At 36.6% G+C, this 26,374-nt stretch overlaps 1 protein-coding gene across 2 annotated transcripts; it reads left to right on the top strand.

Annotated features, from left to right (window-relative positions):
* The first annotated feature begins 7,755 nt into the window (after nt 1–7,755).
* Nucleotides 7,756–25,949, top strand: ARL14EP (ARF like GTPase 14 effector protein). Of its 2 annotated transcripts, none has more exons than XM_080817789.1 (4): nt 7,756–7,853; nt 19,901–20,402; nt 22,164–22,291; nt 23,295–25,949. In XM_080817789.1, the coding sequence occupies exons 2-4, from the start codon at nt 19,980–19,982 to the stop codon at nt 23,521–23,523; spliced, it is 780 nt and encodes a 259-aa protein (XP_080673915.1). In that variant the 5' UTR covers nt 7,756–7,853; nt 19,901–19,979; the 3' UTR covers nt 23,524–25,949. The 2 variants fall into 2 exon arrangements, with proteins under 2 accessions (XP_080673915.1, XP_080673916.1); XM_080817790.1 differs by having other exon boundaries at nt 19,820–20,402.
* The last annotated feature ends 425 nt before the right edge of the window (nt 25,950–26,374 follow it).

Genomic DNA, 26,374 nt, shown 5'->3' with positions numbered 1-26,374 from the left:
CAGAAGATAAAGGTTCAAATAACAAGAAATAATAACTCAGGTTAATATCCATCTTTCAAGATTAGAACATAACATGTCATGAATGACAGAACATATGTGAGCTGATCACTCCAGTGTTTCCAGATATAACTGGAGGTTCATAAATAGTAGCAGGAGTAATTATAGCTACCAGTTACTGAGAGCTTACTGTGTGCCAGGTACTTTCTATATGCGTGTGTGTGTGTGTGTGTGTGTGTGTGTGTGTGTGTGTGTATTAATGAGATATACACATATACATGTGAAGGGTATTGTGATATTATAATCTATAACAAGAAATTTATATTTGGTCTTGGTCTTCTTTTTTAGCAGGAATATAAAACCCTTGGAATTTCCTAAGTGGTCAGTGTGATAAAAGGGTCTTTTATGATTCATAACGAGCCCCTTAAACTACACCATAGTTTATGTTAATGAAGGGACTACTGAAAAGGTACAAAGTTTGGGACGGAAATGGGGCTAGATATTAAGCTAATCATTGGTAGCCAGTAATTTAATCAATCATATCTACTTAATGAAGCCTCCCTAAAAACCCAAAAGCACAAGGTTCAGAAAATCTCTCAGGTTGGTGAACACATGTAAGGTTCTTGGAAAATGCTGTGCCCCAGAGAGGGCAGGAAAGTGCCTCTTCCTACATACCTTGTCCTGTGCATCTCTTACCTGGTGGTTCCTGTTATATCATTTTCTAATAAACCGATAACCTATTAAGTAAAATGTTTTCCTGAGGTCTGTGAGCTACTCTAGCAAATTAATTGAACCTGATTTATAGCCAGCGGCTCAGAAGCACTTATGATTAGCATCTGAAGTGGGGAAGCGGCAATCTTGGAGGACTGAACCCTTAACCTGTGGGACCTGATGCTGTCTCCCAGCTGGTGTCACAGGACTGTTGTAACTATTAGTACTGTTGCAGCATCGTTTGTGTTTATAATACCTTAAACTTAGTCACCAACAGAAATCACAGATTTTTTTGTATCAAATTAAAGTTGTAACAGATATCTTAAAATATTACTTATATTCATAAATATACTTTGAAATTATCATAGTTACTAGATTTGGTACTAGACTATGCCATTTTAGGCAGTTTTTAAATATATCTGCAAATTATTTTTATATTCCTCCCATCAAGAGGTAGGTGCTATGTTCCTACCTCTTGAGTCTGGACCAAGCCCAATGACTTGCATATAATCAATGGAATGAGGTGGAAGTGACAATACACGCCTCCAGGGGAAACACCATAAAAGGCTATACAGTTTTCCCCTTGCTGGAACATAAGCACTGGGAGCTCTGAGCCACTATGTAATAAATTCAGGTACCCTATGGTTAGTTACTATGCTATGAGGAAGACCAAACAAGCCTAAGCAGAGAGACCTGAAAGACAGATAGAGTGAGCAATTTGATCAGGCTCCAACTATTCTTGTTTTGATTGGTAGAAATATGTGTATTACAAGGTCTCTCTACTCTGGCTGATGGGAACACAAACTATTCCCAGCCCTGTGTAACATCAAAAAGTGTTTGGCCTACTGCTTTTTGGCACCAGGTCTCGTGGAATTTCAGTCTTCATTGCACAGATTAATACTCAGCCAAACAACAAGGGGAAGGCTATACTGGGCAGACCAACCTCTTTCTGTGCCACTTCCTCCTCTCTGATATCTTCTCATGGGTTTCCCTCAATTCCCATCTCTGTCTCCTCCATTCAGTGAAATGACTAGTCTCTGTTTAAATTTCCTCCCTGTTCTGCCCTCCATGCAGTAGGCTGGAGTCATTGTAGGACTTACCTTTTTTCTCTCCTCTCAGGGATCACAATTATGTATTGCCTGTTGCCCAATGTTTGAAAACAGTCACTTCATATATTATGCCCAATTTTCTAGTTGTTTCCGGGGGAAGGCAATTCTGCACAAGCAGAAGTTCAAATATAACTGTTAAGCCTTACATAAAAAACTGAATTATGCTCTCTTATCTTAAATTCATACTCAAAAGTACAAAAAAAAAAGCCCCATACTATATTATTAATGGCAAATATTCTCAAAAATGTTCTCTATGGTAACTGTTATCATCTCTAATTTCCCATTCTTTACCTGGGCATATTCTGACTTCCTCACTGAAAGAGTTCTTATCACACTATCTATGATAACCCTTATTACTATAGCTAAAGATTACACTTTAGTTCTTTTCTTACTTGACCTTCTACAGCTGTGATATCCAATATGGTAGCCACTAGCCACATGTAGCTACTGATTACCTGAATTGTAGTGAGTTCAAATTAAGAGGTGCTAGAGGTATGAAAGGCACACCAGAGTTCTAGGACTTTGTATGGAAAAAGGATATAACATACCATATTAATTTTATATGAATTACATGTCCAAATGTTCTAGATATAATCAGTTAAACAAAATAGAGTTTTAAAATTATTTTCACCTGCTTCTTCTTACATTTGTAATACTGCAACTAGAAAAATGTGACTCTCATTGACTTCTCCTGACCAGTACTGTTTTATAGCAACCTCTTGTACTAATAAAACTCCTGCTTTCAACTCTCCTTCCATAGTTTTGGGGACTCTGCTCTTCCCTAGTTTTTCTGCTACCTCACTGTCTGCTCCTCAGACCTCTCTTCTGAGACCTAAACTATTGTTCTCAAATTTTGGCATGCTGCAAGATCACTTAATTGCTTGCCAAAAATGCAGATTCTTAGAATTTATCTGTAGTGATTCTAATCTAATCTGGTATAAACATTTCTTATTAAGAAGATTCTCAAAAAAACAAAAAACAAACCAAAAAAACAAAAACAAAAACAAAAAAGAAGATTCTCAATTTTATTCTCATCTTCTGGTTTTTTTTCCCCAGCTACTTACTGCATATCTGGGGGATGTCTCAAACTTAACATATCTAACATTTATTTCTTTGTCTCTATTTTCCCTAGCCCTTTGTCCTCCTAGTTACTCAAGCTAGAACCCTAAAATCATTCTCTCCTTCTTCCTCACATCTATATCTAATCAGTTATAAAATCCAACTAAATCTAATTGCTTAACCTCTATCCTCTTTATGCTTTCTTAAATCCCTTACTTCTTCTCAATCTTGACACTACTGATATCACAACAGTTCTTTGTTGTGAGGGATTGTCTTGTGCATTGTAGGATGGTTAGAAGTTTCCGTCTTTACCCCAGGAGTTATCAGTAGTCCGAACAATCAAAAATGTCTCCACACATTACCAAATGTCTTAGGGACATCATAGGAATCACCTTCTAACCCCACAGAGCCACTGCCTTTGTTGATTGAGGCCTTCATTATTAATCACCTGCATTAGGGCAAGAGATTCCATCTGGCCCTCCTGCCCAGAACTGGACCTCTTCCCTATTTTCCACTCTTCTTATAGTTTTGCAGTTTTCTTCAGTATAAAATCTAGCATTTCTAGTATGCAACAAAGGGGGGTACTATCTGTCCTCTACTTACCTCTCCAGCTTCCCACTCCAACTATACTGAATTCCTTGCAGTTTCCTTAAGGATGGAAGAAAGTCATAAGAAGTGTTAGTCAGAAGAAGTGTTAAGCACACTAGTAGCTTATGAGATAAATGCAAAACTCCTGGGATGTTTTATATATAGGATATGAGTAACTATATACTTTGTGAAACATAGGCAGAGTTGTGTTAAATATACATAGTAAGTTTGTAAACTATAAGGCATGCCAAAGTTAAATAAAAAATATGATGGGAGAGGGTCATTGATAGTCAAAAACGGATAAAAAAGCTAAGGTATGACTAACTGTGCCATCTCTGGGCTGAAAGCTTTGTCAGCCCTAAATTAGCTACCCATGACACCTAGTATAGTTTCATATGTATGTGCTCTATCCAAGAAATGCAAATAAAATCAGCGCTCTGTTCATCAAACTAACTAGTAGGCTCTGATTGTGGTCGGGTGTGTTTCCCTGCATAGACAACAGAGCAGGGTGTGCCACTAACCCAAAGCACTTTCCTCCTGTGGGCCTCCTTGGTAGGATCTTAACTCTAGTCCTCACAAGCATATCATCAGTGGAAAAGGCTAATGTGGCAGACAGAACATATGAGTATTGCATAACTCATGATTCAGGTGATGTCCTTCCACTTGCTTGCACCCTAAGTGTGTAGACTTACTCCAATTATTTCCCTTGCTTCTCACTGGGTATTTAAATTGATTCAATAAACCAAGTTATTCAAGCATCTTAATTTGGTCTGTAAGCCTTCTGTTTCATTACCTGTAGAATAGCTTAACTAGTACTATACTTGGAGACCACCAGTGTATCAAGTTATTTTTCCATATGACAGCTCAATTCAACCATTAATCTCACCACTGAATGCCCCTGCTTTCATGCCTCTCATTTTATCCTGTTCATATCCTTGTGTTTCTATTATGACATTTATCACACCACACTGTGATTAACTGTTTACTCCTCTGTCTCTAGTCTGAGTTCTTTCAAAGCAGAGATAAATTTTATTCTCTTTGTTTCATTATTTCTTAGCAAAGTACCAGCCACAAAGTAACAGAAGAACGATTGAATGTGACCTCCTTCAGACACAGTCAAGGGGATTGTCCCTTGTCTTTGCCTTTCCCATTCCCTGGTTCTAAGACTGAATTGATTTTAGTGAGCGGCAAAACCCTGCCTGGTTGCAGGGCAGAACGGAAGGCATAGGATGGACCATAGCTAGGCTCACTGCATTAAAACAACTTCATAAAATCTATCTATGAAAAACCCACAGCAAATATCATTCTCAATGGGGGAAAGCTGACAGCCGTCCCTTTGAGATCAGGAACATGACAAGGATGCCCACTCTTGCCACTGTTGTTCAACATAGTACTAGAAGTCTGAGCAACAGCAGTCAGACACCAAAAAGAAATAAAAGGTATTCAAATTGGCAAAGAAGAAGTCACATTCTCTCTCTTCACAGATGACATGATACTTTATGTGGAAAACCCAAAAGACTCCACCCCCAAATTACTAGAACTCATAGAGCAATTCAGTAGTGTGGCAGGATACAAAATCAATGTACAGAAATCAGTTGCTTCCTTATACACTAATAATGAAAATATAGAAAGGGAAATTAGATAATTAGTTCCATTTACTATAGCACCAAGAACCATAAGATACATTGGAATAAACCTAACCAAAGAGGTAAAGGATCTGTACTTGAGGAACTACAGAGTACTCGTGAAAGAAATTGAAGAAGACACAAAAAGATGGAAAAGCATTCCAAGCTCATGGATTGGAGGAATAAACATTGTTAAAATGTCTAAACTTCCCAGAGCAATCTATACTTTTAATGTCATCCCGATCAAAATTCCACCAGCATTTTTCAAATTGCTGAACAAACAATCCTGAAATTTGTATGGAACCAGAAAAGCCCCCGAATTGCTAAGAAAATGTTGAAAAAGAAAAACAAAGCTGGGGACATCACATTGCCTGATTTCAAGCTTTACTGCAAACCTGTGATCACCGAGACAGCATGGTACTAGCACAAAAACAGACACATAGACCAGTGGAACAGAGTAGAGAGCCCAGATACAAACCTGTAACTCTATGGTCAACTAATCTTCGACAAAGCAGGAAAAAATATCCAGTGGAAAAAAGACAGTCCCTTCAATAAATGGTGCTGGGAAAATTGGACAGCTATGTATAGAAGAATGAAATTCGACCATTCTCTTACACCATACACAAAGATAAACTCAAATTGGTAAAAAGACCTCAATGTGATGCAGGAATCTATCAAAATCCTACAGAAGAACATAGGCAGTAACCCCTTTGACATCAGCCACAGCAACTTCTTTCAAGATATGTCTCCAAAGGCAAAGGAAACAAAAGCAAAAATGAACTTTTGGTACTTCATTAAGATAAAAAGCTTCTGCACAGCAAAGGAAACAGTCAACAAAACAAAGAGGCAACCCATGGAATGGGAGAAGATATTCGCAAATAACACTACAGACAAAGGGCTGATATCCAAGATCTATAAAGAACTCCTCAAACTCAACACTCAAAAAACAGATAATCACATCAAAAAATGGGCAGAAGACATGAATAGATACTTCTCCAAAGAAGACATACAAATGGCTAACAGACACATGAAAACATGTTCATCATCATTAGCCATCAGGGAGATTCAAATCAAAACCACACTGAGATACCACCTTACACCAGTTTGAATGACCAAAATTAACAAGACAGGAAACAATAAGTGTTGGAGAGGATGTGGAGAAAAAGGAACCCTCTTACAATGTTGGTGGGACTGCAAGTTGGTGCAGTCACTTTGGAAAGCAGTGTGGAGATTCCTTAAGAAATTAAAAATAGAGCTACCTTATGATCCTGCATTTGCACTACTGTGTATTTACCCCAAAGATACAGATGTAGTGAAAAGAAAGGCCATCTGTACCCCAATATTCATAGCAGCAATATTCACAATAGCCAAACTGTGGAAAGAGCCAAGATGCCCTTCAACAGATGAATGGATAAAGAAGATATGGTCCATATGTACAATGGAATATTATGCCTCCATCAGAAAGGATGAATACCCAACTTTTGTATCAACTTGGATTGGACTGGAAGAGATTATGCTGAGTGAAGTAAGTCAAGGAGAGAGAGTCAATTATCATATGGTTTCACTCACTTGTGGAGCATAAGGAATAACTCGGAAGACATTAGCAGAAGGAAAAGAAAAGTGAACTGGGGTAAATTGGAGGGGGAGATGAACCATGAGAGACTGTGGACTCTGAGAAACAAACTGAGGATTTTGGAGGGGAGGAGTTTGGGGGGATGGGTGAGCCTGGTGGTGGGTATTTGGAGGGCATGTATTACATGGAGCACTAGGTGTGGTGCATAAACAAGGAATCTTGGAATACTGAAAAAGTGTTTAAAAAAATAAAATAAAACAAAAAATTAAATTAAATTAATAAAATAAAATAAATCAACCTACATTGGTGTATTTCATATTACTAGCAAGCTGGAGTGTTGGTGTGCCTTATCTTATTTCCCCATCTCACATTTTTCACTTGCCTGGTCAAAAGCACAATAGTTTGGGTGCTCCTCCTAGCACCTACACACACCTGAAAATCATTCGAGGCTGAGACCCTTCAGTCTAAGAGATCACAAGCTCTCAAGAACTCTAGATGAACAAAATCCACTTTAAAAACTGAGCACCTAAACTGTGGCAGACGGTAAGGGTACACGAAATACAGTTTCTTCCCTCACAAATTTTACAAGCATCTTCCTGGAGCCTACATTTTACTTTAAGTAATAAACATAGCTATTTTTATAGTTTATAATAAAAAAGATGCATTTGGGAATACATTCCGTTTGAACAAAAGAAATCACATAAAACGTGAGACTGTAAATAAAGAGTCTGTTCTTGAGGCTCTTGTAACTCATTCAGCCTCTCCAGGGATTAGAGGAGCGGGGTGCAAAAATCTGGCCTCACGCACGGACGCCGAGATTTGCGAAAACAATCTAAGTCAGTTGAACCTGCATCTTATCAGAAATGGCCCCACAGAGCTCCCAATTCCCTAACCTCAGAGCACAGACGGAACAGACCGCTAAGCTGAGGTAACTTCTGAAGCAACCATTGCCTCACGTTGCGTCTTCTGCCAATTAACACCGCCTCGCCCTTTCCGCCCGGGAGGCGGGCCAGGCTTGGATCGCTCTAGGCTTCTCCCGGGTGCCTCTTTATGGTAACGCTGAGCCTCTCTAGCTCTCGTCCGCCCTCCTCTCAGTGGCAGCGAGGGGAAGTGAGGAAACGCCGGCGGCCCAGTCCGCCCTACGTGAATGCGGGTGCAGCCCAGTCTCCGCAGAGGAGAGCACGAGCTAAGGTGGAAGGGATGCGGGGAGGCTCTGGGAAGGGCGCGACCGGTCCGTGGGTGAGAGGGGGAGCCAGGGCTGGTTCACGGAGGTGTGGAAGGAGAGGTGGGAGAGGAGGCCCAGACACGTGAGAGTGACTTTCAGCGGCTGGCTGGGGCCTCCTGCAGCCCGCCACCCTGCAGAGCCCCCGACTTTCCCTGGTTCATCTGCGGGCCCCCTGTGTCAGGACCCAGCACAGTTTCTGTCGCATCTGTGTTCTCCGCGGGTTTGTCGCCCCTTTTCGGAAGACCAGGGGCCGGCAAAGCTATTCCTTAGGCCTGCGCTGTTTACTAGAGGGTAATTACGGCCTTGAACCTAGTTCGCAGCCTGTATCGCTCCAGTTTCGTTTTTTATTTTTATTTTTATTTATTTTTTAATGAGCATCCCCCTAGCCCTAGCTGTTCGGTTGAGGCCGGAGGCCGATCAGTATTCATTTTCCCATCCCCGTAGGATAAATACAATAAATGATCCTTGGATGTATAATGGTAGCTTGAAACATGATGTGGCTGTCAGCTGGGGGCGTCATGCTTGTGACCACCATGCTGTTGGGGTGGGAGTAATTGCAGCATCCTGCGGACCTCCTCACCCTGATTTGGAGAGATTCATCCTCCTTGGTGTGAGATTGGGGCAGTTTCAAAACGTGTATTCAAAAGACGTTGTTTACGAAGTGCTGGTGTTGATACCAGAGAAGCTACAACTGTAAAACAGGAACTGGGTGATTCCTTGACCTCACAGAGCTTAGTATGTTATTGAAAGACAGTTCCTCTTTTGCCTCAGGTGATGCAGAAAATATAACCATACAGCTCCTGCCTTCCCACAGCTGAGAATAGAGAAAACGTTTTAATGCACCGTTAAATTGTTCTGCAGACACAGAGAAAGAAGAACCTATTAATAATAGTATTTGGGAAAGGCACACCAGATAGGCAAAGACACTGGTGCTGCCCTGAAAAATAAGTTAGCATTGCCTGGCACAGAAAGGGCCTTGGGCTTTCCAAGCAGAGAAGAACCCTATAAAGTGTAAAAGAACTTTGCAGGTCATGTAGTTTGACCTAGAGTATGTGGCATTTGAACAAGTAATGCCATGCTAGATGGTCCAGACCCTTATTTTTTTAAGAAGAGATGGAAGTATTTTCAAGGGAGTGATTTAGAGTTTGGTTTCACGATCACTTACTCAACAACTATAATGTTAAGTATTGTTTGACAGTTCGGGCCACATCCAGAATCAGGTAGAATAAAGAGAACTTTGCTAATTTTTGTTGGTCTGGAAATAATCTCTCAGTTGTTGAAATCCCATTTCAGTTCTGTTTGGCCTTTAAAGACTAGAAGATTCGAGACAAATTGCAAATTTGGAAGCCTGAAGGGTTTACTAAATTGTTCCCCAAATGATCTGAAAGTATGCTAGACAAAGCATTAAAAAATCTGAGGGGAGTACATTAGGTAAACCTAGAGTAAATCATTAGGGCCTAATTAAGAGGGATTCTTCATATAAAGTAAAATTAGTTTTTCTGGGGTTGGGTTTTTTTTTTTTTCCATTAAGCAAGAACTTGAATGGTGTAACAGGCTCTGTGCTAGGCGTGTAAGTAGAGCTCTAAGTTTCAGTTTCATAATCTGTAAATGGAAATGATAGTATTTAACCGTTGTCAAGATTAAAGAGATAATGTTTGTGCTTGGTGCTGTACCTGGCACTTATTAGCCACAGGCACTTTAACCAAATATTTTAAGTGGTGCTATTGACTATATTTTGGTTTTAAATTCTTTACCTTTCTTGTTGGGCCTGATTCAAGGATTAAAGACTATCTCGTTTGGCTCTTTACCCCTTCTAGTGTCCATTCACTTGTGTGATTAAGTTAGTATTTGAAGATAATGGGTACAAAAAGTTGACAGTTGCAAGACGCATGACTTGTATGTGTATGCCTGTGACTAAAACTGCTGATTCATAAAGGAGGGGCAGATGATTTTTCTTCACATGAAATAAAAGATAATCTGGGAAAATGCCTTGCAAATTTCTAAGACACTCTCCTGCCCTGCCAAAAAGAAAAAAGTCATTTGTCATGAAAGGGAAAGACTCTTATTATAAGTTGACCTAAAAATTCAGCAAATTTCTTGTTTGGCTAAATTTTCTCCTAATGCTTTTTCCCACTAATTAGGAAACTGGAAAAGCTGTATTGAGGAAAACCAACATATTGGAAAATATTTTGGGAAATCACCCTCTAAATTTTGGGAAGGAAAAAAAAAACTTATCTTTCCCTGCTGTGTTAGTGGCAGTGATGGCTATAGTGTCCTGCTTCAATCCTGTAGGCGCCCTGCAATAATGTCCTAGACCTTGTGTTACTAGGAACGCTTGTTAGTGTAATTTCCTTGTATGAGCTTGCTCAGCTACATCTAATCTGCCTGCCTTAGAGTTTGGTAATGGGTAGCAAGTGATAATGCTTAAAAGCATATTCCATAGAATCCAAATATATACATGGATAAATTTTATTTTTTTTAAGATTTTTATTTATTTACATGAGTGAGTGAGTGAGTGAAGGGGGGTAGAGAGAGAGCACAAGTGAGGGGAGGGGCAGAGACAGAGGGAGAAGCAGACTCCTCCACAAGCAGGAAGCCTGACAGTGAGCAAGAAGCCTGATGCTGAGCTTAATCTCAGTACCCTGAGATCATAAATCTAGCCGAAGGCAGACGCTTAACTGACTGAGCTACCCAGGCGCCCCTACATGTATAAATTTTAAATTATTAAAAAACAAAAAACAAATTCAAAGAACAGATTGGTGGTTGCCAGAGGAGGGGGGTGGACAAAATGGCTGAAGGGGGTCAAAAGGTACAAATTTACAGTTATAAAATAAAGGGATGTAATGTAAGCATAGTGACAATAGTTAGTAACGCTGTGTTGCATATTTGAAAGTTGCTAAAGAAGTAAATCTTCAAAGTTCTCATCAGAAGAAAAAAATTTGTAACCATATGGTGATGGATGTTAACTAGACTTATTGTGGTGATCTTTCATAATATATGCGAATGTCGAATCATTACCTTGTACACCTGAAACTAATAATGTTATATGTAAATTATACCTCAATTTAGGAAAAAAAAACAACTTCTTTCTTGAGCTTGCAGTGTTCAAGTCATACAAGGAACAAATAATTTCATTTACTGCCTTAGGTGGTAGAGGTAAAACAAGGGGTCTAATCTATTCCACACTTTTTACCTTGTCTTTTGAGTCTTCTAGTAATGCTGTAAGACTATTAAATGTTAATTTTAGAATCAGAAAACATACTATATTTAGGCACTGAAGAAAATGTTGGCAACCCTACAGCACCAGAAACCCAAAATGCAAAAAAATTTTTAGGGATTTTTCAAATAAAAAAAAGTCCAGAGTTAGTAAAGACTTTATTTGAAAGGGTTATGGCCATAGGGGAAAGGAAACTATTGCAATGGAGAGAATTCTCTGACCAAAAGATCTACCAGCATCTCACGGGAGGAGTGACGGTTACTAGAACAGACACCTTGATTGGATTACAGATTCTAGAATGTTTTGCCCTGAGGCCGGCCTCTTTTCTGGAGGAGTTATTTTGGGCTCTAGATGAGGGTGGCCAAAGTTCTGGGACTTGGGGGACAGGAGAGAAACTTAAAATATAGCTAACAGACATTTTTGTTCCAGTTGGTCACTTTTGACATGCAGTTAAAATTAACAGATTTATAGGGGCGCCTCAGTGGCTCAGTCGGTTGAGCAGCAGACATTTGATTTCAACTCAGGTCATGATCTCTGGGTTGTGAGATGGAGCCTGGAGCCCCCATTGGCATCCCCACCCAGTGGGGAGTTGGCTTCCCCTTTCCCTCTTCTCCACTGGCCCATGCATGCTAAACTGCGTGTGGTCACGCTAGCTCGCTCTCTCTTTCTCTCTCTCCTTTCTCTCTCTCTCAAATAAATAAATAAATCTTTAAGGTAAAAGATTGACAAATTTATAACTGAGGCAAATAATCTTTCCTAGTCATCTGTAAACAAGGGGGTATCCTCAGAGTCTTGTAGAAGCCATTAGGAGAGGAATGGAAGGATTTCTTTAACCATGACTCTTAAAGAATCACGAACACAGGTTCCAGGTAAAATTCAACTTCTCAAAAGGCATTTTTGCTACTTGAAATGGAAAATAAGTATACAAATAAAATTCATCCACACCTCTAGAGGAAGGCCTTAAGAGACTCAGTGACTAATTAAGTATTAGTATTTATAAATCCTACTTCACTAGGTGTAGTTCAAAAAAGTACTTGAAGACCTAGATCTCATTTTTATCATAGTAAAAATCTTCCCAAAGGTGGGGCAAAAGAACTAAATTAAACAGGTCTAAATGAATGCATTTGAGGTTTTTCATTTGTTGCTGGTTTTCATCTTATCCATTTAAAAGCAGTACTTTTTTTCTTCTTCCATGATGAATACTAAATATTTTACTGGTAAAGGTGATTAGCTTAAAGCAAATTAATCTCTTGCTATGTTTAAAAGAATTTTACACACACACTCACAAAGTTCCACAAAAAGGGGGGGCAGAAGTAAAATCATGACTGTCACACACATTGTGAAATTATGAACACACAGATTTTTTTTCCCTTACTAATGAGGGAACTGGTAAGATGTTATAACCAGTTTAAATGACAAAAGAACAGACTTATTTCTTGATCAGGAATGTTAAACGAGCACATGGAGGCAAAATGGCCTTCTACAGTGGGCCAGGGAATCCATTGAAACTCTTTTAGACAGAAGTTACAAGAATATAGACAAGAATTGCATTCGCATTGCTAATCTTTACAGTTGTCAGCTCTAAAATAGTGGAAGCTAGGCAGTGGAAGACCCAGAGCATTTGTAATCAGAACGTGAAAACCTTGACATCTCTGCTTTCAACAATGCATAGGTCTCTATACATCTGTTTTATCAAATTTTGACTCCCCTCCCTTCATAACCTTCCCTAAATGTCAGACTTCCTAGAAGGCAAGTTCATGTGTGAGTGTGTATTTTCCTTTTTTTAAAAATATGCTTTATAAATATGGAAATGCTTGGTTAATGTTCTCTTAACTGAATTACCTAAAGCAGTGGATCTCAAACTAATATGCTTACATATAACCTGGGGAATTTTTTTTTTTTTTAAATATGGATCCTGATTCAGTAGGTCTAGGGTCCATACTGAGATTCCTCTTTTCTAATAATAACCCACCTGATTGTGAAGTACTGGTTCGTGGACAGTGAATAGTAGGGCATTTCTCATTGTTAATTAAGGAAGGTGTTAGATTAATCATTACATCATTACCTGGAGAACATTGCATCATACAGGTGAAGACAGCAAAATGAAGCTACTGGATTGTCACTTGAAGAAAAAAATAAATATTAATTGTGGCCACATTGCTAGAACACAGACCAAAGCTAGCAAAAGGAAGAAGTTGCTGGGAAACAGATCCAAGGAGCTCTACAGCAGAACTTTAGGGAAGGAAGGCAGAAATAAGGACATTGAGTAATACAACAGGGGAGGAGCAGCCAGAGGCTGTAATTTTTAGAAGGCAGGCAGTAACCACTTAAGATCACTGGCTGAAATTTTGTGCACCTTGTGCTAACCTGACTTTTCCTTTAGCCCTGCATTAGCCGTGCATGAACAAACTGCGTAATAGTAGATCAGGAAACAAACTTAACGTAAGACTTTAAGCAGTAAAACTTTATTAATTCAGGTGTATACCTTTTACTATGACAGTTTTAAATGAGTGGTACAGTTGTGCCATTGAGTTTTAATCAGCGTGTAAAATTTCTTTTTTTTACTGTAACTGGAAGTTTATCTTCTGTTAGGACATTTTAATTTTAAACTGAGCAGGTCCTGTAATTTATTAGTGGGGAGTTCAGCTTTCTTTTAGCAACAAGTAAGAACTAGGGCATAATGTGAAACTGATACCAAAGAAACCGCTCTACTTACTGGAAGACGCAAAAAATGCATAGTAAATGAGGTTGCCAAATTTAGCAAATAATACGGGGTGTGCAGTTAAATTTGAAATTAAGACAAATATCAAATTACTTTTTAGCAGTATTTGGGATACATTTAAAATATATGCATTATCTAAAATTCATATTTAACTGAGCATACTGTATTTTACCTGGCAACTCTAATAGTAAATTTACTCTAACAGTGAGACCTGAGGGATGGCTGCTAATAAAACGGTATTGTGCAACAGTTTAATTCCTTTAAGTGTTCCTCCAAAAGTTCTAGTACTCAAAAGTGTGCCAAGAGCTCAAAGTAGTTGGAAGCACCTGTTTACCAGAAGAAGATGTTTTCAAGGACTAATAGGGCCATGGCTAAGTTGAATTAAAAACACATTTAACACTGTACTCTCCAACTAGGAGTGCAGGTTCTTAGTGGTTTAAGGTTAATAAAGAATTTATGCTGTTGTGGAAGATGTCCAAGCAAGTACTTACCAGAAAAAAGTGATGTAATAGGAGTTTAATCATATTTCCAATTTTATAAGGGAGATCACTTAAGTACACTGGCACAACTTAGAGTCTTGCTAATAAAATAAACTCTCATGAACTATGTAGTAATTTAGACAAGATAAAAGGAAAGTAAACACATGAACAATTGCTTACTTGGTCTTTAGAGATTGCACTATTTCAGTGATACTCCAGTACACGCTCACTGAAATTTTTTTTTTTATTTCTTATTTTCATTTTGTTATTTAAATTTTAGTGACCATGCAGTACAATATTGGTTTCTGGAGTAGAATTCAGTGATTCATCACTTACATATAACAGGCAGTGCTCATCACAAGTGCCCTCCTTAATACCCATCCCCCATCTAACCTACCTCCTACTGACCTCCTTCAGTCAACCCTCAGTTTGTTCTCTATCATTAAGAGTCTCTTATGGGTTGTTCCCTCTCCCTTTTTCTCCTTTTCCCCCTTCCCATAGTTCATGAGTGAAATCATAGGTATTTGTTTTCTCTGAGTGACTTAATTTCACTTAGCATAATAATCTAGCTCCATCCGTGTCATTGTAAATGGCAAGATTTTATTCTTTTTAATGGCTGTCAGTTGTTTTTCATGTGCTGTCTATTGTCTATATATCTTGCTTTTTGAAATGTCTACTTAAGTCTTTTGCCAATGTTAATGGTTTGTCTTTTTATTGTTGAGTTGCAGTTTTTTTAATCTGGATGCAAGGATTTGGCTGATAAATACTGTTTGCGTATTTTCTCTCAGTATATAGCTTTCCTATTAATATTTGAAATTTTGACTTGCATTGAATAAAAGTAGTCTTTATGATACCTAATTATTATTTTTTCTGTATGGTAATTGCTTTCTGTTTCCTGAGAAATCTTTGTCTACACAGCATCATAAATATGGTCGCCAATGTTTTCTCCAGAAGTCTTTAGTTTAGCTTTAGTATTGAAGACTATGAACTATCTTGATTTTCATCTATAGTATAGGGTACTGGCCAGTGTTTATTTTTCTCATATGGATATCCATTTATTTCAAAACCACTTGTTGAAAAACCTGACTTTTCCCATAGGATTGGCTTTATACCTTTACCAGAAATCACTTGTGCATATAAATGGGGGTATATCTCTTGGGTTTATATTTGATCCCACGTATATATCTGTCTTTAAGATGATACCATACCAGGGCACCAGTCAACAAGTGTCTGCCTTCGGCTCAGGTGGTGATCCCAGGACCCTGGGATCAAGTCCCACATTGGGCTCCCTGTTCATCAGGAAACCTGCTTCTCCTTCTCCTGCTTCCTCTGCTTGTGTTTCCTCTCTCGCTGTCTCTCGTTCTCTGTGTCAAATAAATAAATAAAATCTTTTAAAAAAAGATAATTCCATACCATCCTGATTAGAGTAAGTCCATTCTGATTGGACTGGAAGGCCTTCTAGCTTTATTCTTTTTTATGGTTGTTTTGGATGTAGGAAGTCCTTTGTATTTCTGTGTAAATTTTAGATGAAGCTTATTAACTTATGATTATGATTGCATTGAATCTATAAATTAACATGAGGAGAACAGACATTCAACCAGTTTTGTGTCTTGGGGTATGGTATATCTTACCATTTATTTTGGTCTTTTTAAAATATTAACAAATTTTATAGATTTTAGTGTACAGATGTTCCATGTTTTGTTAAAATTATTCCTAAGTATTTCTTATTTAGTGACACTTTTGATGGTTGTGACTTTTTTATACATATTTCTGGATTCCGTGTACTGAATTGTTTTTATGAATTTTTTTCCTATGTTCACAAGGAATTTTGGTCTTTTTAATTTTTATTTATTTATTTATTTATTTCCTGTTTTGGAATGTCCTTGATCTTGTATCAAGGTAATGCCAGCCTCAAATAAGATAAGTTGAGAATGGGAAAAAAAAAAGATAAAAGATAAAAGGAAACTAAAGGAACAGAGATGTCCCGGTAGCCGAGGAAAAGAATTCTCTAATGGGTAAAAATGCATTAATTCAATGGACAAAGAGAATTTCTAAAACAAATTTCTAAGTTCCTAGATGCTTTTCCTGTTAAATATGGTCAGGGTAGTCCAAGTCTTTGAATGCTTAGAAATAATTTTATGTTCAGAAAATCACAGATCAGTGGCTACAAATTGGTAATAGTTACTACAAATGTAAAGAATCAAGCATCAATGAGAGAGAAAACATTAGGAGTTTCCATAATGTGCTAAGGAGGTTGTTAATCAAGTTTCTTTCCTTGTGTTGACTGTTAAGGTCAGAGCCAGATTTCTGTCCTGTATCTGTTATAGTACAGTACAGCATAGTTTGTTGTTTTATAACTATATCTCTGGCTTCCTCTTGTCTATTCCTTCATTTATTTTAACCCACGTTTCTGTTAAAAGAAATTTAATTATTTGTATAATACAAGCCATTTTATCTGATGCACTAGACACCATTACTGGGAAGTTAAATTTTAAAAGTTGGTTGAAATAGAATAAAAATATGTAAATATGCTCCATCTTAATTAGCTTTTAAACATTTTAAGTTAAAAATGTTCAGTGACATTTTGAACTTTAGATTGTATTCTATTTTTTAACTTTTTAAATATAGTATTTTAACTGAAAACAGATATATATGTATTCACTATTTTTTGTTACATGAGACCAGAGTCATCTTTGTATGTGGTTTTATATGATTCTGGTTTTTTTCTGAAGAAAACACTGGGAAGTATCTAAGCTTTCTAACCAGTTTTTTTGTTGTTGTTGTTTTGTTTTGTTTTTTAATATGGAGCAAAGTTTTAAAAAACACTTGCAAAATAGCAGAATCCTAGCTATTTCAACACTCTGCCACCACCCAGATTTCAGTGGTTCACATATATTTTCAATACTTTTTTTTTTTCCTACTGACTTGTATTTGTGATTTTTTCCCTTAAGAATTCAACTAAGTTGGGGCGCCTGGGTGGTTTAGTGGGTTGAGCCTCCGCCTTTGGCTCAGGTCATGGTTCCGGGGTCTTGGGATCAAGCCCCACATCTGGATCTCTGCTCAGCGGGGAGGCTGCTTCCCCCTCTCTCTCTGCCTGCCTCTCTGCCTACTTGTGATTTCTGTCTGTCAAATAAATAAATAAATAATCTTTAAAAAAAAAATTCAACTAAGTTTTTGTATTTGCTTTGAAAAATATTTATAAAAGTTTTCAGATGGAAAGTACAGAAAATAATGAAAACACTGTGTATATGCCCTCAATTTAATCTTCCATAAATCTCTTTTTTAAAAGTTTCCTTCCTCCTTAGAAATATGTATACCACAAAATTGTTATTTATTACTCATGTATATTTTAGCATGATTGTTATTTTCATCTACAAACCATGTATGCTATTTTGTGTTTAAATATTTTCATAAATGTATTCTTTTACAACTTTTTCATTTAAAATTATCTTTAAGATTTATCCATGGTGATTCTTATAATTCCTGTGGTTAACTGTCCTATAGGCGTGTTGAGTAATCTATGGTTTCTCATCCTTAAAATTAGGTAATTTCCAACTTTTCACTGTCAAAGACAGTAAATGCTCGAATGTAAATGCACAGTGCTCAAAGGCAGTAAATACACAAAAATCCTTGTGCTCTTTTGGGACATTTGTTTTTTTGGCAGACATCTAGACCAGAAAGTGCAAGGTCCTGGGATGTGGACTTGTTTAATTTTGTGAGAAAGTGCCAAAAAGACTCTAAAGCAGTTACATTCCTGTCAATGTATAAGGAGCATGTAAGAGTTGGCCACATTTTAACCAACACTAGGTTATCAGATTTTTAAAATTTTGCTCAGCAAGTGTTTGAGAAATGGTATTCAGTTTGCACCTTTTTTTTTTAAATAACTATAAAGGTTGAACATCTTTGCATGCATTTATTGGCTATTTTGTTCTCTTCCTCTGTGAATTGAGTATCTGTATTTGCTTAGTTTTTTTTTTTTTTAAGATTTATTTATTCATTTATTTGTCAGAGAGGGAGTGAGCATAGGCAGACAGAGTGGCAGGCAGAGGCAGAGGGAGAAGCAGGCTCCCTGCTGTGCAAGGAGCCAGATGTGGGACTCAATCCCAGGGATGCTGGGATCATGACCTGAGCCGAAGGCAGCTGCTTAACCAACTGAGCCACCCAGGTGTCCCGCTTAGGTTTTTTTTTTAAGATTTTATTTATTTACTTGAGAGAGAGAAAGGGAGAGAATCATGAGCCAGGGGGAGGGCTCAGAGGAAGAGGGAGAAGCAGACTACCTGCTGAGAGGGAGCCCAAAGCGAGGCTGGATCCCAGGATCTTGGGATCATGTCCTGAGGCAGACCTTAACTAACTGAGCCACCCAGGTGCCTCTGTTTGTTTAGTTTTCTAATGGGTTCTTTGTCATTTTCTAATTGATCTGTAAATGTCAGGATTTTTTATGTATAATCCTAACCATACCTTTCAAGTGTGGCTGTTTTTCCTCCTTTAGAGTTTTAAGGAAATGTTTAATTTTGACATATAATCAAATGTATCCATCTTTTCCTTTGGTATGTGCTTTCTTGTTTGAGACATTCTTCTCTATCCCAATGTTGCAAAGTCTTCTATGTTTTCTTATAAACATTAGTACAGTTTTTCTTTTCTTGTTTCATTCTTTAATCCATCTGGAGTTGATTTTTGTGAGAAAGAGATCTTAGTCTGTCTTTTTCCACGTGGTTAGCGTGCTTACCCCCTAATATTTCATTCAGTCTTTTCCCCATTAATGTACAGTATCCACTGATTTTATAAAATCACATGTCATATACTACACCAAGCCCTCATCTTTTTATGTATCTATTTGTCTATACTATTCTACATTTGTCTATACTACTGTTATACTAAACACCACACTTTTAATTATAACAGCTTTATGGCAAATAAATACCTGACTTTGTTTTCCTTCAAGACTATCTTGACTGGATTTTTACTCTTCCATGTAAACCAAATGCTAAATTCCAAAGGGGGTGGGTGGAATACCTGCTGGGATTTGACTGGAATAGTATTGAATTTACAGATAAATTCCCAGGGAGTTTATATGCCTCAGTAAGATTTCCCATGATTAATTTCTACATTTATTTAGGAGATCCTTTTTGTATTTCTGTTTGATGATTTTCTCCATAAAAGTCTTGCATGTCTTTTGTAGGATTGGTTTCGTAAGGTCTCTTAATGCTTTAGGTTTCCAACATCATTGTTGAATTATCTTACTAGTTTTAATAGTTCGTCTGTTGAACCTTTTGTATTTTCTGTGTAGATATTTATATCATCTTTGAGTAGTACTTCTTCCTTCTCAATCCCTGTACCTGTTAATACAAAGTTAAGGGGAAGCTTTAATACAGTGTTGAATAGCAAGTATTCTTTTGTAGTTCTAACTTTAGAGGGAATGCTTCTAATGTTTTATGATTAAATAATGTTTACTGTAAGCTTTTGGTGAATGTCTTTCTATTCCTCGCATGCTAAGAGTTTCTTTCTTTTAAATAGGTGTGGAATTTTATCAAATGCTTTTTCAGTTTCCCAGATAAAAATTTTGCAGCACAAATTTGACGTCAGTGTTTTCTCTAGGGCAATCAGCACATGACCTACTAGAGAGAGAGATCCCTAGACAAATTCAAGCAAGGGAAATTTGCTGGAATCCAGAGTGATGGATCCATGTTCAGTTGGAGTTCAGCTTCGTACCACAAATGAGTGCCATAAAACCTACTACACTCGTCACACTGGTTTCAAGACTTTGCAAGAATTGTCATCAAATGATATGCTTTTACTTCAACTTAGAACTGGAATGACACTTTCTGGGAACAATACCATTTGCTTCCATCATGCAAAAATTTACATTGACAGATTTGAGGATTTGCAGAAGTCATGTTGTGACCCATTTAACATACACAAAAAACTAGCCAAAAAAAATTTGCATGTAATTGACTTAGATGATGCCACTTTTCTGAGTGCAAAATTTGGAAGGCAGCTTGTACCTGGTTGGAAGCTTTGTCCAAAATGTACACAGATAATCAATGGAAGTGTGGATGTTGATTCTGAAGACCGGCAGAGAAGAAAACCTGATTCGGATGTATGTATAGCAGTCATTTTTTTCCTGCTGTCTTACTTTTGCAGTGTGCGGTTTTGTCGAATTGTAAAGAAATCATACTTATGTTATTATTTATTATACTAATTGTGAATTAAAGCTGGGGAGGTGAAAATAAATGGTGTTTCTAAATATTTCTTTATACCCAGACTGGGTGATAAAATAAGCTTGAGAATGGAAGAGAATGGAATAGCATATTATGTCCAAAACTCCAGCTGTAACTCCTAGGGCTAAAATGTTGGGAGTGGCTTTTAGAACATTCTGGTAAAGCCGGGACTTAATTGTTATCTTAGTTTCTTTTCTAATACCGAAGTAACTCAGTGAGACCTGCCGGCCAGTGAGGATCTGTATTCATATGAAGGACTTAAAAATGACTGCTTTAAAATGAACACCAGAGAAGTGACTTGCAATCATTGTTTCTTCAACCTTTCTTTCTCCTTTGGCACTAATACCATTCTTGTTTGGGTTTTTTAGATGCTTGTGAGTTTCCATTGCTTCTAGCTCTGAGTTCTTACTTGCTAATTTAAGAACTCCCTATGGTCAAAAAGCATACATTTTTACATTGTAAATACTAAATATTTATAACTCCCTTTTTCACATTCCTACGTTCAGATTATTTAACTATATGAGGAAAAAACTGAGATTTCTTAAAGCTATCTTTGGTGTAGAACAAAGACAAGTATATCAAAGGAGCACTTCTCAAAATTTCTTCTTATAACCAATTTATAATTCTTGCTGCTGGGATATTTTTCTCAATTTCCTCCTTTTCATTATATTAATAAGCCAAATTAAAAGATAATTAAAATTTTAAATTATATGTAGTGCTTCCCTTTTGTTCTCCCCTCAGAGGCATATCTCTAGGACCCAGTGTTCTCTTGCAGTTCTTACTAGGTTGCTGCTGTCACTTTAGAGTTTTGTCCATTTCATTTATTTGTTGCTCTTGTGGAATATATCACATAAACTGTTTTTTCCCCCAAATAATGAATCATTAATTCATTATATATATGTATAATATTATATAATATTATATATATAAATATTATATTTTATATGATATATATAATTCATTATATATAATAATGATGGTTAAATCCCTAACCATCAAAATTTTGTTTTACCAAAGCTTTTTAAAAAGATGATAATACTATTTCAGAACTTGAAACCATATTACCTCTCTGCTTTTAAAAATATAGAAAAATTAAATTAAAAAATTAAAAATATATAAAATAGAACCTTTCCTTAAGAACTCAAGATCATATTAGGAACCTCAGTTTTGTTTTTGTTTTGTGTTTTTTAAAGATTTAATATTTTTTAAGTAACTTCCACACCCAGCATAGAGCTCAAACTCATCACCCCAAGATCATGAGTCATACATACATTCCACTGGCCAGACTCCCCAGGAACCTCAGTGTTATGCCGATGGGTTATACAGCAGTTTTTCTATGTTTTCTCCCATCTCAGCAACAGCCATTGCAGTTTTTGCCATGCCTGTTGCCCCTCCTGATATTCCAGAGACTAAAATTAGGTAATGAAAATATTATAACTAAATTAACCTGTAAACTTTGAATATTGTCTAGGGCTGTATAAATGTTGCACTTGGGCTCTAAAACCTTTTTCTTATTTTTTTGTGAATTCCAGACCATCCTTCAGGTTAAGGAATAATCTGGATTAACATTCAGTTAAATATTAATCTGTTCATGGCAGATTGTCAAGATTTGAGTTGATGATTTGTTTACCTTTATTCAGGGAAGAACTGCAAAAGCTTTGAGGTCATTGCAATTTGCAAACCCAGGAAAGCAAACGGAATTTGCTCCAGAAACTGGTAAAAGAGAAAAAAGAAGGCTCACAAAAAATGCAACTGCTGGTTCTGACAGGTAGGCTCTGTGTTCACTGAAGACCTTCAAGTGAAGTTGTATTGCTTCACTATTTTAAGTTTTGAATTTTATGGGTAGATGTTTTAAATTAGGTCATCTGGGATTAGTAAGAATCTCCAAGGACTACATAAAAATCAAGGCATCCCTTTCAACTCTAAAAGTTCATTTCTAAGAAGGAGTCAATGAAGTGAACAAGTAAACATTTTTGGTATGAGAATTCAAATTTAAACATATTACACCTAAAACAATTTTTTAAAAGTATCGGTGTATCAGTTCTCTATGGGTGGCAGCCAAAAAGTCAATCTTAGAGGAATTCAAGGTTGCTTTTTATTTTTTACATGTCTAAAATAGAAACGGTTATGGTACAGTCAACAGAATGAGAAAACTAAATTGTTTAGAATATGACTTTTTAAATTGAACATTTCTAAAGCACAGGTTGACAAAGAAATGTTAGTACAATCATTCAGAATTATTTTCTACATATGCCATTTATTCCATCTGTTAAGGTTTTCCACTGAGTCATTTAATTGTTTTTAAGCCATATTTGCTAGAGTCTATTAAAGAACAAGAAACAGATTAATTGCAGTATAAAAACAAGTAGGGTCATAGGAAGAGATTGGTAACCAACAGAATGTACCACTATTAAGCTGCCGTTCTCTGTTGTTGCTGTTAAGGTAAGGAGAAAATACTTCAAACAAATATATTTTTTGGAAATGGTAAAGGAATGGACTGAGTTGACTTTTAAATGGACTTCTAGAGGCATATTCAGGCTTCTTGAATTTGTCTCCACACTTTAGAATGAGGTCTCTTCTCACAACAGAGTTCATTTACTACTAGTTATAGACTAGGCTTGAGTCTGGTAAGTTATGTACTAGTTTTGCAGGACATCATCCCTAATTCAAAATATTACACCTTAAATTTGTTTTCATTACCTTATTTTCAAAAACATATTCAAAAATAATGTGTTTGTGAGGTATAATTTGTCTTGTGTTTTATTTTACAGACAAGTGATACCAGCGAAGAGTAAGGTCTATGATAGCCAGGGTCTCCTAATTTTCAGTGGAATGGACCTTTGTGACTGCCTCGATGAAGACTGTTTAGGATGTTTCTATGCTTGTCCTGCCTGTGGTTCCACCAAATGCGGAGCTGAATGCCGCTGTGACCGCAAGTGGCTGTATGAGCAAATCGAAATCGAAGGAGGAGAAATCATTCATAACAAACATGCTGGATAATTTGTGGTATCAGATTATGGGCTCTTTAAAGATGCCTTCTCTATTTCTAAAACTCTTATCATCCTAAGATACCTTTTAAAGTTGATTGCCAAATGACAGAGAATTTGAAAACCACCTCAGCATACACTCACTGGGCACTAAAGTTGCATTTAGGGTGCTTTAAGATCATTATCTGATGTAAATTTAGATGGGCTATCCCTCAGCAGTCAACTTTAAGCCTGTCTGGGTCAATGTTAACAAAGAGGCAAAGACAGTCCTCCATTAGCACAGCTCAAATTTCAGTTAGCATGGTCTGTACTGTGAGCAGTTAGGTGAAGTACAGACTTCCCCGCTAGCCCTTTGGTCCAAGGATCATTATGTAACAGACGTGCTTCATCATCACTGACCAATCACAGTACTTCTCTCAAATTCTGCTAGTGATTGGTTACTGCACATCTGTCATTCAGTGCACTCACAGACAGCAAAGCATGTGGTTGTGTTGTCTCCTTGTCACCCATGTGACATTTTACAAAAGTAGAACATCAAAAGGATTGGCCAACAAAGATAAAAATGAGTGAAGAAATGAAAAATGGTAATGATAGATGTGAGATTTGAACTGAATGGTAAGAGGAGTTATGGAAGAAATCACTGATGGGAATGTTGAGTCTCAGTATGCAGCTGAGGGGACCTCATGGAGACAAGCTTCATGTAATAAGGAAATTGGTTGTGACAAGAAGGTTGAATAGGTCCCAGAGGAAGTGATGGTAAAAACTTCACGTTAAAGGAGATTAGTTATTTTACAACATTGAAAGGTACAAATGGCATAGAATAGATGCTTACTTAGTATCCTAAGTTAACAAAAAGGCAAGTACTGTTCAAACCCCTTTTGATTAGTTTTTTACAGTGAAATAACACTTTCTCAATGTTTCTGATGTTTTAAATTACAGTATACTAACATACTTTTTTACAGTGTTTTCAAGGTTTTTTTGTTTATAACTGACTGAGTTTTTAATATTTTGACAGATTTTTTAAAAGATCACAGAATATTTTCCCCCATTGATTATTAAGATTGTTTTGAATGGCTGTTTTTTATGGTCCTGCACTATTATGCAAGCTAAGGACGATAGCTGAGAACAGTGTCCACCTACTACAGGAAAAATTAATTATGATAAAACTAGGTGGTTGATTAAAAGTATTTTGGAAATAATCTACATATCTAAATGCTAAAATTTATCTCACAATTTACCCTTAAAAAGAAAAGCCTTAGTATTGTAAACCTTTCATTGTTTAGACCATACGTTCTTGGTAAAAATTTGTTCTTGATGGAAAAATCTCATTCTTTGTATAAAGCATGGATAGCATGGATATACATATAATACATAAATAGGGATACATTGTATCGATGGTATTAAAGTTTTATGGGGTGGTAATTAGGATTAAAAGGCCTGAAAGCTTTAAGGGAGTAATAATGAGGGGAAGAAAGTTAGAAAAACACTGAGAGAGAGTATAAATTATTTGAAAATTGAATCTTGATGTATTGGTTTTTATGGGATTTGTATGGGTACTGTTTGGAGGATGAGAGTGGGTGATAACTGGTCTTTTTTTAAGCAGCCACCTATCTTACCATCTTACCATCTAGGACATTGCCACTAAACTAGGTTTTTGCTTGGTTTTCCCTATATTAGAGTACTTTAGTTTAATCAGATGAACTTTTAGCAGTTTGAAATACTTATTAGCCATTGAAATGAAATTTATACGACCAGTTTGATTAAATTGACTAGTAGAGGTTTATTTTTACTCCTATATACTTCTGGTATCTGTTTACTTTGATGGAATGCCATTTGAACCATGAAATTGTAATTAAGTTACAGTTGTCACAGGCCTAGTTATCAGAAGTATGGTTAGTATCAATTCACATTTCAAAAGAGCACTGGCAAAAAGAATATTTTGGCTTTATATATTTAAATCAGATGCTAGATTTTTTTTTTTCTGAATTAAGGAAAAATTTTGTTATAGAGGATACACAGACTTCTAATTTTATCTGAACTTCTGGGTTCATTAGACATTAGTTGCATTACTGCCAGTGTTTTATTGGTTTTAAGTAAGTATGATTTAGTATATGGCTTAAGCTATTCATAAGGGACAAATTTAAATCTTAAGTTTTTTGTTGTTTAAAACAGGAATATGTTTTCAAATGAATAAATGACTTTAAAATTCAAGTTGTTTCTATTTCAGCATTCCTTAGTGGAACATTTCTTCCTTATTTTTCAAAGATGGTAATAGTTAACTTAAGTTTCAAGGGTAAATTTCTTGAACAGTTTTGCTTTTATTTGTTCATTATACCTATTTAGGAAACCAGACTTTTCATGAGCATGCACAATGTTTACAGAGAGAGGTATGTCTAATTTAGGGTACACTATAATAAAAGCTGTGTTTTGGGAAAATTACATCATGAGTTCACTTACTATTTTTTAATACAGAATTACAGAAATACAGAATACAATTAAGTCGTCTAGATTCTTTTTACATTTTGCCTAAGTATAGTTCCAGGTGGCTAAATTATTTTCGGATACTATTAGTCTAACAAGCAGAAGTAAAGTGATACAAACACTTCTGCTGTATATAGATCCTGCTGGAGAAGTTAATGTAAGACCATAAAGATTGGTCTTACACAGTGTTGGCCACAAATGTTAAAGTAAAAATGCATGTATATATTTGAAGTAAATGGCATCCCATGTGATTCTATTCCTATTTCTTTTACAAGTATAAGAAAATAGTTATCTTTGAAATATTATACTTGAGGGGCGTCTGGGTGGCTCAAGTCGTTAAGTGTCTGCCTTTGGCTCAGGTCATGATCCCGGAGTCCTGGGAT

Source organism: Martes martes (assembly GCF_963455335.1).
Source record: "Martes martes genome assembly, chromosome: 10".
Lineage (NCBI taxonomy): Eukaryota > Metazoa > Chordata > Mammalia > Carnivora > Mustelidae > Martes > Martes martes.
Note: the sequence above shows the minus strand (reverse complement) of the source record. Positions and strands in the feature narration are given on the sequence as shown.

Excerpts from the sequence above, each read along its gene's own strand:
- ARL14EP (XM_080817789.1), top strand. The coding sequence starts at position 19,980 with ATGGATCCATGTTCAGTTGGAGTTCAGCTTCGTACCACAAATGAGTGC. Across the intron at positions 20,403-22,163 it reads GAAGAAAACCTGATTCGGAT|GGAAGAACTGCAAAAGCTTT; the intron begins GTATGTATAGCA and ends ACCTTTATTCAG. Across the intron at positions 22,292-23,294 it reads GCAACTGCTGGTTCTGACAG|ACAAGTGATACCAGCGAAGA; the intron begins GTAGGCTCTGTG and ends TTTATTTTACAG.